Source organism: Uloborus diversus, unplaced genomic scaffold (assembly GCF_026930045.1).
Source record: "Uloborus diversus isolate 005 unplaced genomic scaffold, Udiv.v.3.1 scaffold_15, whole genome shotgun sequence".
Classification (NCBI taxonomy): domain Eukaryota; kingdom Metazoa; phylum Arthropoda; class Arachnida; order Araneae; family Uloboridae; genus Uloborus; species Uloborus diversus.
In genome coordinates this window covers 607,705-622,276 of record NW_026558209.1, presented here as the reverse complement: position 1 = coordinate 622,276, position 14,572 = coordinate 607,705, and the positions used below count along the sequence as shown (strand labels likewise).

Here is a 14,572-nt window from a genome sequence, read left to right as displayed (position 1 = left end):
ACTTGGCATGGATACTTTTTTTGTGTATTTAAGAAAGTGTAAAAAATATTTATGGTGAATCTCAAATGGTTTAGGTTTTACAACCTGTTAAAAGTTTTGAGATTTCATGATTAAATGAGGCAGCTGCAAGTTGTTCTTTTTATTCCAAAATTGTATTAGGAAGTTTTCAAAAACAAATTTTAGGTTCCAATAATTGGAAAAAGTTAACCAATCGTTTATATACATATATATTTATTTATTCTCAATTCTTACTATGAAAAGTATGTTCTACCACATAAAGAAATTTGAGATTTTTCTCTCTGTTGTAAATTTTTACTTTACAAACATCTAATTTTAAAATTTATGTTCTCACTCGTTGAACACTATAAACTCAAATGTTTTTAATGAAAAAAATGAATTTTCTCTAAAAAATATGAAAAGTTGACACTATTGTGTGATGCAGCCAAGATTGAACTCTGGTTCCCCCAACCCTTTGTTCAAAGACTCAAGGGTTAGAAATTGTTGCCTCTTTTTCAAAATTTAGATTTATTAAGGAATAAACACCCTTGCAAGAAATGGTACAATGCAGCAAATTGTACAAAATTATTACTCATACTTAATTAAATACGTATTACCTTTAAAACTGATAAATTAGCCATTTTTTTGTTTAATTTTTGAATCCAAGTTCTATTTTGATGCATTTTTGGATATCATCCCTTTTACGTAATTCTTTGGATTTCCTCCTTTTTGCTCTCTGACCACTCTCATCCCTGTTTTAAGAAATCTGCAGAATTTCTGCATGAGTTGGAAGATATTTGTAGAAAATTTCTACAGATTTTCTGCACCACAGTTTCTGCAGATTTTCGGCACCGCGGTTTCTGTGCAGAAAATTTGATCAGTTTTCCTCTCACATTTGAACAGAATGGTTCTTCAGCTCAGGCATCTGTTCTGCGACGTACGTCGCAAATTTAGTAGTATTCTGCTTTGGGGAGTGTACTAATTTAAAGAATAATACATGAAAATTATTTAAAAAAAAACATATAGATGCATCACAAATAAAACAGCTCAGACAAACCCTGTTAACAAATAAACAGGAAATTTCAAGTATAAAAATAGGAAATGTCACACAGCTTGAACAAATGTGATTAAACGATACTGGATACTCATTGGAAAGAAAGCTGCGTATAATCTAACGGTAGCAATGTGCACGAGATCGAGCCGAGAGTTTAACACAAATCCGGAGATTCTTGCAACGTTTTTTTGATGCGCAACAAAATGGTGGTATACCAGGAATCTAAGCGGGATATGGAGTCGTATTCTTTGACGGCATCGGTGAATCCGTCGATATCTTGCTCTTCCAACTTCTCTATAAGCGTCTAAATTAAACAAAAAATATTATAAATTAAACAAAAAAATCCTCATATACAGTAAGCGCCGATTAATGTGATCACTTTGGGACAAATACAATTCGATAACAATAACCGACTGATAACAATAACCGAAAAGAATCCAGGAGACACAAAATAATGATTTTTTTTCCAATTAAGGTGCATTTATTTCGGTAACCTCAAATTAAAATCACAATGACTCAACTGAACGCAGTTTTCAATTATAAATTATTAAATTAACAGAATGGAAATATCTGAATTATAAAAGTTTTTTTATGACATAGTGATACGTGAAGTAAAATATGACCGTTTTCCCCGACATTCGTAAACCAGTTTCGAAGCACGTTCTGCTTTTTTATCTTTTCCAGCATGGTTTTGCATGTTGGTTAAATTTTAACTTAACTTCGCTTTGTTTTCAATCTCGACACAATTCTTTGATAGTTTACAAAGTAATGGCAACAATGGAGGTCCTACATCAATGCCTGCAACATGCCCAGCGACTGAATTTTTTTAGGTGCAAAAGAAAGTTTTCTTGGGGGGAGTCTCACCTCTTGTTTTACAATGTTGTGACTGCAGTCCGATGTTTTCCTGAGGTGCTGAGATTGTGCCTGGGAGCTCCAGAGTTCCACGTTGTATAGTGGATTCTTTTTGAAAGAAGTACGAGGCGTGTTTTTAAAGTAAGTTCCATTTTGAAATAAAAAAAGAATGAGTACAGATAGAGCAAAGAAATTTATTGCACAAAAATCTACCACCCTCACGCTATTTTTCGACATTGCTCCCGTGATTTTCCGAGCATTTGTCATAGCGTGGTACAGATTTTTGTATACCTATTCATACAAAATTGCCGCCTGTGTAGTCAACCATGGGGGTAACATGTTCTCTGAGCTTATTATTGCTGTTGTGCCACAGACCACCTAAGAAAGACTTCAGATGCCGAAACAAATGAAAAATGCTGCGAGAGAGGTGGGGGCAGACCAGAGGATGTTCAAAAACGTCCCAGTCAAAGCCCTCCAGGAGTCCTCAAGGTCAACTACACGGGCGGCAACTTTGTACGTATAGGTATACAAAAACCTGTACCACGCTATGACAAATGCTCGGAAAATCACGGGAGCAATGTCGAAAAATAGCGTGAGGGTGGTAGATTTTTGTGCAATAAATTTCTTTACTCTATCTGTACTCGTTCTTTTTTAATTTCAAAACGGAACTTACTTTAAAAACGCCCCTCGTAGGATGTTTTTCGTCGAGCCCAGCCAGAAATGCGGGCATGTTCCAGTTGTTGCCTTGAGATTATCTTTTTAAGTGAGGGATTTTCTCTCTGAAATTGAGAGTTTAAATCAAGTTGTTTTTTTTGCTGTGAAAAGGCCTAGCAAACAGGACCATGGAAGGTCCACGCTCGAGAGCTGGATTGGATGTCCGTTAGATGGACGGATGGTTTCTGTTGTCCAGGAGGACAGGTTGCTTTTCTGAATTCAGCACGGTGGCATGGAATGGTCACGGACAATTTCGATATGGGATCCAAATCGGTGGATCGCGCCCTCACATGTTGTGCCAACTTTTAAGGAAGGAATAGCTTGTTTGGTATGAACATGGCTGCCACTCTAAAAATTGGCGACGACTGAAAAGAGCGTGGCTCCATTTCGCGACACCAAAATGTTAGCGCTTAGTTTGTTTGATGTTTTAGACATATATAATAATGCTAATTCTTGATGCTGTAACTATATAGTAAAACCAAATTGTAAGATTAAGTAAAAATTAAAACCTAAATAAAAAAAAATAACATATCATTGTCCAAGATTTTTAGAAGGTAAAAGCAGAAAAAGAACTTAATAATAAAATACAATTAAAAAAAACTTACTATTTGCTACTGCAGAAAAAAAGCTTCAGATTTTATAGTTCATGTTACATAAATAGTTCATATTTCATACAAAAAAAAAAATAAATAAATAAAATAGTAATTAAACAAAATTCAGGTATGAGATTCTCGGCTATAAGATGCATTGTGATAAAAACTTTAATAAAATTTTCCAGATTAAGATAAGAATGGTTGAAATCAACAGATTGAGTGACCTATTTAATTATTTTTTGGGGGAAAAAAAACAGCTTATCTTTTTAACTTTAGCAGATGGGCCAGTTTTTTGTCCTCAGAAAAATAAGACCTTTTTTGAGAGTGAGAGATTCAAAAGTAAAGATTTGTTTCATCTAGAAAAATCATTTTGAACATGGAAAAAAAATCCGATGGCCGAAATTTTCAAAAAGACGGAATTCCGTCCCTTGGACGGAAGTGTGGCAACCATGGGTATGAACTTTTAATTCGTTCGTATGAACTATTCTGTTTTTTGGCATTGGACTCAAGGTTGTACTTCTATTAATCTAGTCATATAAATTTTACCGGAACTTTAAACAATACTATTTTTAAGAAATGTTTCCTACTGATATTTTTGGGGGGATTTTTTTATTCAATTGTTGGGGAACGTGATTTTTATTTACACTTGTTATTATTTCCATGTTTTGACACATTTATTGTTTAATAAAAATGTTTATTTAATTGTTAAATATGTGTCTGTATGTCCCTTCTTCCCGAGCAGATCGTTCCACAAATTTTCAGTTGGGTTTGCTTACTTAGAACCTGCTTTTAGTCCTTTGAACTTCGGGTTTTGATTGAGCTATCAGTGTGAATTGCCCAACAAACCGATTCCGATCCGCCGGTCGAAATGCGATTCGAAAGCTGCTGGAAACGACAGTCCGTTTTCGAAAGGTATAGGCAGTTTTTTACTTTAACTTTTTAATCGCCAGAAAAAAAGTCTTTGTGCAGTAGAAATATTGTTCTAAACAACGGGGACCGAACCCCATTCGCATAATTAGATCCAGAAAATGGACTGTTTAAAAAAATAAATTGAGCATATGAGTATGTTATTTAGTTGTAAAATATTTTATTAAAAATGAAATAACATAAAATTGCAAAATTACTGAATAATTGTTTGAAAATGGGGTTCATATTACACTAAAAATATTATAATTTAAAAATAAATAAATAGAAAAATGAAATAAAAATGAATTATAAAAAAATTTTCACAACTTATAAAAATTCTCCCCCAAATTCAAAAAATCCCCCCTGGAATCTGAAGTAAAGGGGGGCATGCCCCCCTAGAAATTGAACCCTATTTCAAACCCTGAAAAGATTGTTTTCCATACCATAACAAATTTGCATTCCCTGGAGTCATGGAACGAAGGACAGATTTCTTCGTACTTCTTGATAGCATGCTGCAAGAAAAAGGTTGGGAGTCAGAAATAGAAGTTTACCATAAAAGAAAAAATTAAACAATATTTCCTACAAATTTCAAAATCAATGGACCTGCCACTATTGTATTTGTCAAGTGCACTTAAATACTATTCACCAATGCTCACGAAAACTATATTTTTGCAGGTATTCCATAGACTAATAATAAGAATAGACCGAGCTATGGCAACCCTTTTGCTGCTCATAAACCAAACCATGTGACTGGTGGATATCCTAGCAACAGCGGGCGTTGATCGTAGCAGACGATCAATGCCCGCCAGAAATAAAATAAATAGAATTGATGGAATACGGAAGAATGATCTTTTATGGAGTCCGATTCGTAAATTTCTTATTCTAAGTTGTAAATATTTTGTTAATATAGCGAGTTTTTCGTTTAGATAGTATTGTGCATTTTCTTTATTCAATTTCAATAACTCTCTAAGCAATAAAAGATGCAAGCGACCAAGAAGAATCGGCAAACGGTAAGATTTTTACCTACAATTTCAATTTAAGATACCGATTAGTACATTTTTGCGTTTACGCAAAACGTTTACGCCATTACGTTCACGCCATCGCTGACGTAGCAGTTCCGAGTGAAATAAAAGTTACTGAAAACTGTGATCAAAGACTAATTGCTAATGTCAAAATAATGCATAACTAACAGAAAAACAGTTCAATCTCTGCACCTGGAAAAAAATTATAATGGAAACACATTACGTCTTAAAATGTATGTCGAGTGCCAAACTATAGATAATGTTGCCATCTAGCAACCATGCCGCCAAAGTTTTCGCCAAGCCTCCCAACAGTCACATGATGTATCCATGAACCAATTTCTTCATCAGCAAATCTGGGAAAGCTCGGTCTACTCTTATTATTAGTCTATGAGATATTCGCTTTGGTAGCTATCCCATTAATCCTTTAAGGGCCATAAGCTTCGTGGTAGAGTGTGAAAATGTTTTATAAATACTGTAGATTGTCAAAAATCTATATATATATATATAAATGGATGTTGGTAAATGTGTTCCCTAAGATCTCAGAAACTACCCGGCAGATTTGGCTGAAACTTTCACCGTTTGTTCATTTTGGAACTGGGAAGGTTTATCGACCAGTTGGAAAAAAATCCGATTGATAGTTCCTTTTCTATTCCAATTTTAGTCCCAATTTTCGCACCAATGCCCCAATGTGGGGGTGGAAAAAAACGTGCACATATCAACATTATGTGTCTATCGAAAGCGCCAATTTTTCTGCTGAAGATAACATCTGTTCGAAGTTTCTAAGTTGTATAAAAAACGAGTTATGAGCTTTTTTGTTCCCCGTTCGAAGGCTTTCACCAATCCAATTCATTATTTAGCGTATCATCTCAACTCCCAGTCGATAGCTAGAATTGTCGTACTGTTGAATATTTTTGTGTTTCGTCTGACATTTTGAGGCTTTTCTCAAGTCAAATCTTAAAGTAACGTTTTTCCACAAGATTGGCTAAAAATAAATGGATTTGGCTGATCATTTTCCATTTAAACCGAACTTAAATGTAATTAAAGGGTTTTTTTATTATTATTTATGCGGATTGGGACACTTACTCACTATCCAATCAATCAGCATAAATATCGCCAAAATTTTTGCAGAAAGATTCAGTAGCTGATGCATTTGGTAGTTTTTCCAACTGTCGCTGTTTTTGAAGCCAAAGGCTACGTCATAATGTTTCTCAGCTTACACCATGCAAACAAAATATCGCCAATCAAAGAATCTTTTAAAAAAACTTTTTTTACTGTGTAAAATAATCCAGCAGCTAAATAAGGCAAATCCATAAAGAGCAAAAAAACTTCCATAAATTTTTATTTTTGCACAATTTCAAACAATCGCCAAATTTTACTACTTATTTTGGAAACCTTTCGGATGAAACCGTTCAGCGCCATTTTATTTTGACCAAAAGTATCTCAGCATCTGGTGACAATATTTCTATAATAAAAATTAGCAAGAGGGGGGAGTATTATCGAAGGTGTCCCAAAATGATTCTCGCAAATTTGGTAACATTTTAAACCGCACCAAGTGCCCACAATATTTGAAATTTCCCAAAATAACTAAAGCAAGTGTAAGGGGAACACGGGCGGCTACATTTTTTAAAACAGTTCGTACATCAATAGCCATACAGAGAAGGTTTTAGATGTAAAAAAAAAGTACTAACAGATAAATCTTTTTAACCGTAAAGTTTAATTTCATATTTCGAAAATTCTTCAAATTTGTATACGTTTAAATGTCGTGCTTTCGTTTTTAAATGAATACTATTTCGTTCTTTATGCTTATTGCTATTTTAGTTTTATGAGTAAGGAAGAAGCTCGATTTTTAATCACGTCAAAAAGGTTTGTTTTGAATTCTTTCGCTTAAAACAGAAAACAAAGGCAAGTAACGATTGTTTCTCGTAACTATTACTGACCCGGGCAACGCCGGGTACTTTTGCTAGTCTGATATAAATTTAGTCTTATCTGCTCCATACAGTGTCAGACTACTGCAATCTTACAGTTTGTAGATCAAAGCCTTTTAATTGAACTTTGGATCGCTTCATTTCTGAGCGAAAACCTCGAGCTTTCGACAAATAGAGCTGTGTCAGCGGCCGGAGAAACTTAATCTCAAATTCTGTTTTGATTGAATAACCATGTGTTGGATTTTTAATTTAAATTTTCACAAAAAGTGGAAGAATCACTTAATTTGAAAAATAAAAAAAAGAATCATTAAAAATACGTTTTTGCATCATGCAGAATGTTTCCAGGATTTTGTTTTTCCAGGACAGCACAAAGACAACACAATAGATGGTGGTGCCATCTATGGACAGTTCGAGAGACAATTTAAAACCAGGCCAGGAGCCGAATAACTTCCTAGTCTGGCACCCCCCAGAGGTATCGTTTCACTTGGAGGACATTGTGACCACGAGCATATTTAACGTCGCCCAGTCACCATTAATGACGATGGTGGGTCTTCGACCAGTGAGGATCGAACCCGAGTCCTTTTTTGATGTAAACATTGCATCACGTTGTGACGTCATTCGTGTGATCGGTCGCGATAACTCAGTCAAATGAATGAACTTTTGGGTGAATCGAGTCACCAGTTCATTGTATCTTATAACCGCGAGAGTTTTTTTTTTGATTGAGTTACTTTTTGATTGGCAACACATCTTTAACTTTCTTGCATTGGCAACACATCTTGTGTTTTGCATATTCTTAATTTGAAAGCCATGTGAATACCTTAAATACTTTGAGCGATCTTTTTCACTCTCTCTCACCTCTCACAGCCGTCATGAGTTGAATGTAGTAATTTGTTGTAATTTCGTGACGTCTGCCAGTGCTCTTTACTCCTGACAGGTTGTAATACAACGTGATGTCAATTTTAAAGTTCTAAAATGCCTTTAGGCCTATTTTGTGTGTTACCGAAATGCTTTATATTCCATGGAACCAGCATGTTCATAAATTGAACTTTGTTTCGTTGTGTCATAGTGGCTGATATATTTATTTTTCAAAATGTTTTTTAAATATTAATGAAGATGTTGTTCTACAACTTAAGCAATCTCTGAAGATAATAAATACAGATTTTCCTTGAGGAAAAATGCCCCACGTGTTTTTCGTTTTCTTCAGCTTCAGGCTGTGGACATGTTTTGCAGGTTCACTTCTACTAGCGGTGTAGTCAGTCTAATTTCACTACACTTGATGCTCACACCATGCATGCCATTTACGATGTATAAAAATGCTTCCTTAAGGCATGAAAAGGCGATTTTCGATCAAAATTCACTTTTTCTCAAAATAGTTTTATTCAACAGCCCTATTCTTTAAGATCATGAAACATTTTGGTTTTATAATCTACGCGAATTAGAACTCACGTTATAAGCATTTGAATACTAAGTGTCTGCAGTATAACGCGTGTTAAGTCTAATCTTACGTTTTTTTTGAAGAATACAATTATTTCTCGATACTGGCTACGGAAAACATGATTTTGCAAATTCTATTCAGTATTCAAGCATGAAATTTGGCATGCCTGTCCTGTAAGTACTTGTGAGTGGAATAGACCACAGACTATGTAAATGATGAAATATTTTTTGATTTATAGCTTTTTTACCAAAAAAAAGTGACAAATTTTTGAGAAATTCCCGGATAAAGTCACGTAATTTGTCATAAACCTGAAAATTCTTGAAATATTTCTTAACCTGCGGTCTGTTTCATGTGAAATATTTATACATGCGAAAAAATCTAAGCAAATTGTGTATAGCTAGTTAATTTTTATTAATACAGTGTTTCTCCTAACTGGTAATTTTCAGTCATTTTTGCCAAAAAAATCCCCCATTTAAAAAAAGTTATTGATATTTTAGTTTATTTTTTTAAGAAAAATACATGTTTTAAGATCATTCTGCTTCTAAAAAAACATTAATATTATTTCATAATAGTGTTTTTTAAAAAAAACTGCTCCGAACCTAGTCGGATACCTTAATAAAACAAAATTATTGCTGAATCAATTATTTTTTGCAGTCCATTTACCTGAGCATTCAAAATATCAACACATAAATGTAAAAGAGCAGCACAGAAGTAGTATTCTTTGGCACTGTACTTCATCAAGGGACTGGCGAGGGAGGCCTCCCCGACCTTGAATTTAAAAAAGCTCATTAAAATTACATCATGTACAGTATTTATATCGATAACACTGTGTGACAACTTTTCTAACATGAATAATATGACGTGCATTGAATTTTTCCACAATAGGGAAGTTTTCGATTTTCTTTTTAAAAGGTGTCCAGGGGTAGAAGTGATCGACTTGTCACACATAGGACATTTTCCACAAAAAATATAGGACAAATATAGGACACATTATATGAATAGTTTCGCTATGAAAAATAAAATAATACATACATATTATTTATTTATTCTTATCAATGATTTTGTTTTATAAAAAACCTTCAAAAAAAATTATAACTTACACCTGAAATGACTTTCCTGTAGTTGAAAGAATAATTTTTGAAAAAAGTGTACTTTGTAGACAAAAAAAAAAAGAACAAAGTGAAATTTATTGATAATTAACATAGCAACTCACAATTTTTGCAGGGATAGAAGTGTCTCAAACATAACTTATATAAATAAATAAAAACCGTCTTTGTGTTGAGAACTTACAGGAAATAACCAATGCTTTGTAGCACAAACATAAATATTTTGTTCTATAAAATTCCACGAAAAGAAAAGATTGCAAAAAGACTATTATAACATTCCGATCAGAAAATGCACTGAACACGAAAATATACCCGCGAAAACAAAAACCAAAAAAAAAAAAGCACGAAAACAAAACCAAAAATACCACGCTGGAAAACAAAACAAACTGCTGTTGCCAAACGCAAAATTCTAAAACCAACTTCAGAATTCGTTCTCGAAACTCCACCCACTAAAGTGACGTCATATTGCTGTGGCCAATGAGAGAAGATGCCTGTTGCAGGATTTAGTGAGTTGTGTTTTTTAATTTGAAATTCGTTGCACACGTACTTTCGACGAAAAATCTGAAGTCAGATAGTTTGTTTACTGTTGTTTTAAGGAAATAAATTGGATAAAAAACAGGAATATAGGAAATATAGGACATTTTCCAAAAATATAGGAAATATAGGACCATTTTCATACTTTTTTTGAAAATATAGGAAATATAGGATATATAGGACCACTTCGACCCCTGGGTGTCCCAAAATTAACGCAAGATTTGAATTTGCCACAATTTTTGCTATGAATTATTGGCAGCCACGGAAAAAGAACAATTTGACAGCTGGGAGTTTAGGGTTAGTAAAAATGGAGTGTTATGCTATTATACAGCCGGCGAAACAATTCAATCACTGCATAAGGCATTTCCTGTTCGTGTACTCCCTCGTTTCGGTGATACGAATTGTACCCCAGATCGTGTGATTTTACATCATTAGACTTCTCCCTATGGGGTTATTTGAAGTCAAACGTCTATGTCGGCAATCCCACAACCACCCGCGCATTACCTAATTGCGATATCGAGCGCCAATAACAGTAAACCGCTCGACCCGCCCAAACTTTCATTATTTTTCAAATCATTGTTCGATAATGAAAACGCATTATGGAATCGGAAACGCTCCATTTGTAATAACCCTAGACCCTCAGCTGCCAAATTGTCCTTTTTTCAAGATTGCCCACAATTTATTGCAAAAATGGCGGCAAATTCAAATCTTGCGTTAATTTTGGGACACCCTTTATATGATAGAGTAACATGTATGAACATCATAGGTGAAAAAAATTTTGCGATGCGATAAGTAGTTCTTTTTAAATTAATTTTTAAAGTTCAAGTGCTTGTGACGTCAAATGGCACAGGAAGTGACGTCATGCGCTCTTCCGACAGGGGAGAAACCGAAGGACGTGCATTCGACTTTGAAGACGAAACGTAAAAGGCTTATCTCCTCGCATTTAACTCCTCGCGTTTCTGGGACATTAAACCTCTCATCCTCCTGGAAATATTCGCTTTTCCAAGACTTTCTCATGACTTCATAAAAATTTTCATGACTTTGTTAAACAAAGAGAATGGTACTACTTAATGTCAAACCTGCCAATTTTCGGAAGTGGGCATTAGCAAAACTTTTATAAGAATGCCACTACCTCATCAAAGCACTTGACTAAAAAAAAATATCAGTGCACACTGCAGAAACTAAACTATTCTTATTTGTCTTTATCATATAAACTTTAGTTAAGTAAAAATATAGTGAATGTAATACACTAATGTTTAAATGTCTAATAATTATTTAATAAATAGGGCAAAATAGTAATGAAGGGGACAAAAGTGGAATAAGTTATTACTAAGTTTCCGATCGTAAATTAACTTCAAAAAGAAATATTGCCCATTTGGTGTCAACAGTGCTTCTAATCATCCATGTAACAGTATTTTCATTCATTGAAGTTAAGTCATGTTTATCAGTAAATTCATTTTTCTAAACCAGATATTGCAGCTGGCCACATGGACCAATTTTGCGAGCTGCACGTTTGGCACCAATGACTATTAGAATTCTCCTATTTGTATGTTTTATCGTCCGATTAAAGTCTTCATTTTCTAAAGCTTTAAACAAATTAAGATAAACTCCGACAATTACAAGTGGTTTAAATAAACTCGGATGCAATTAAATTACACTTTTTGAGTGGGCGTGGTAAAATCAAGAACATGCTAATCCCACTATTACAGAATGAAACATATAAGTTCTAAAAATAATGGTGAATTTAAAATTAGAAATGTTTCAGCAGTAAAATCACATTACAAAAAAAGGCGGGGCGAGTGTTACAGAAGCGGATGCAATAGGATTCCTAAACTCAGATTCGTTTTTGAGATCGTTCAATTTTCAAGTATTAATAGCTTTTACATGCAATATGGTTGAATCACTCAAAATTTTAATTTTCTACTGTTCTTTATTACTGCCCAAGACATTTTTCCATGACTTAAAATAAATTTCCATGACTTATAATGAAAATATTAATTTTCCATGATTTTTCCAGGTCTGAAGTTTGTTTATTTTTTTTTCCATGACTTTCCAGGATTTCCATGACCCGTACGAACCCTGCGTTTAAGATAAATGCTAAAAATGACATTTGAAATTTAATTATACCATTTCATTTTCATAATATTTCATAATTCATAACATTTGAAATTTAATTATATTGAATGAAATTCAAAAATAATTAAATTTCAAATGTTATTCTTTAAATAGTTAAAATTCAATTTAAAAAAGTTGGCAATGGTATAGTTTTGTTAAATGAATTATTTTGAAGAAATTCCATGACTGAACATGAATGTACATGAACTTGTTCGATTTCACATGCAATTTAAAATTTAATACAGTAGAAGACCATTATAACGCCGACCTATATAACGAAATTCTCTATAAACCGCACAACTTTTCTAAAGTAAACAATAGGTTTTGAAGCTTAAAAAAATCCCTCTGTTTTGCTTTGCAAACATAAAAATGGTTAGGCAAATTAAATCTTGAAAGTTTTTCATCTTTCCATCTTAATTCAAAGCTTTTAAATTGAAAATTAGTACTCACTGTAAACAGAAAATATCAGATGGCTCTTGAAAAGGCAGCTGTTATGCAAACCATGAAGCTAGCAGAAGTGCAGGATTTTGATTGTGAAACATATTTATTTGTGAATAACTCATTGTAATGTTGGTGCTTTAATACTCATTGCAGATAAAACTCATTCTGAAGTGCTAATATATAAATATATTCTGAATGTTAGTTTCAAAATTTGTGAGATGATCTATATAACGCAAAAACCTGTATAACGCAAAAGCTGTGGTCCCAAGGTGTGCCTTATAACGGTCTTCTACTGTATATCAATTTCAATCAGAGTTCACATTTCAAGTTTTTACACGAAGCTACTCATGCACCCTTGATTATCCTTCGGCCGTTAGTCTACTTGAAAAAATTACTAAGAGGGGGAAACATTCATACAAATTTGAGAAAAAATTTCACAGTACATCATATTTGTACACGTTAACGTCAAACTTTCACCATTTAAATTTCAGATTTTAAAATTCCAGTAAATTCAATACTTTGCATACCTGCCAACCTCCGAGAAAAAAAATTCGGAAGATTTTTTTATTTTTATCCACAAGATTTTAACGCAAAATAAAATCAAACAAAACCCCTATCTTCTTTTTATTTAACAATATATTAGTTATGAATTTCATATCAATTGAACTTACTTTCGTTTGGTAAATATTACTTTTATTGCTTTCTTTAAAAGTTTGGAAATAACATTTGTTACTCATCTTAAAAAAAGAACGAAGCAAAAACAGCTCGAATTGAGAGAAGGAGAAGATAATTGGCTCCGAAATTGTGCCCCTAGTTGCACGCCGCAACGCTTGCTTTGATTGGATCCCGATGAAGTCATGCGCTGTATCACTCCGTAATGTCATTATCTTGCCTCACTTCTTTTCATGCCATTCTCCTACGGCAACCTTTCCTTGGCTACTTGGCCTAAAACGCGGTGCCGCATTCCACAAAAGTATTGTTAGCACCAAAATTGGAGAGATACACTTTTTTTCCTACAAAACACGAAAAATCCAGAAGATTTTGCTCATAACCGGAAAAACGGAAAAGGACATAAAAATCCGTAAAACTTCCGGGAAATCCGGAAGGGTTGGCAGGTATGACTTTGTACGATGCATTGGTACATTAGTTGTCGTAAGTTTTCTCTGTAACTGTCCCTTATCCAGAGACAAATACGTGGAGGTCCCAATTCAAAAGGGACGGGGACCAGAAAAAAGTATCCCTTAAATAGAGTTGCCCCTTACAGGAGTTATTGCTGTACTTCGTCTTATATCTCTAAACGAGCAATTCTTGTGGGTATATATATATATTTCTTATCTCGGAAACGGCTCTAACGATTTGAACGAAATTTTGGATTTAATTGTAGTTTTGCATTCTAAGTTCATCTACATCAGTGTTTTTTCTGTAAAAACGCGATTTTTTACAAAAAACAGTTTTTTAATATAAAGTCAAATTGAGTTAAGCCTTGAAGTAAACTGTGAGTTGACGCATCAGGCAGACGATTTGCAACCATAACAATGAAAATTTGTCTCTTCTCGCTTTAAAATTTTATACTTGCTTAGGGTTGCCAGGCTTGGCTGATATTGGCCACTTTGGCTAATTTCAAACACACTTGGCTGAAAACAAATTCAAAAGCATTATGTAAGTCGATGTAAGGCTTTTTTTCTTTTTTAAGTGAAACTATTGCTTGACCATCCTATTTTATTTTATTTTATTTATTTATTTTCTTTTTACACTTCAAATAGTTTAACATGTTTTTTAAATCACGCATCTAAATTTTATTTCGAAGAAGTGTATGTCTTGAGATTGTTTATGTTTTGTTAAGACAGTTGTTATCATTTGTTGGAATGGTTTGTGGAT

At 33.7% G+C, this 14,572-nt stretch overlaps 1 protein-coding gene across 1 annotated transcript in view; it reads right to left on the bottom strand.

The window, feature by feature from the left end:
• Positions 1-1,205: 1,205 nt before the first annotated feature.
• LOC129233019 (alpha-soluble NSF attachment protein-like) overlaps positions 1,206-14,572 on the bottom strand; it is a 39,478-nt gene continuing 26,111 nt past the window's right edge. The window contains exons 8-10 of the mRNA XM_054867100.1: positions 9,162-9,266; positions 4,560-4,628; positions 1,206-1,355 (exon numbers count right to left, since the gene is read on the bottom strand). Of these exons, the coding sequence (XP_054723075.1) occupies positions 1,206-1,355; positions 4,560-4,628; positions 9,162-9,266 (324 nt within the window). The remainder of the gene's footprint in view (positions 1,356-4,559; positions 4,629-9,161; positions 9,267-14,572) is intronic.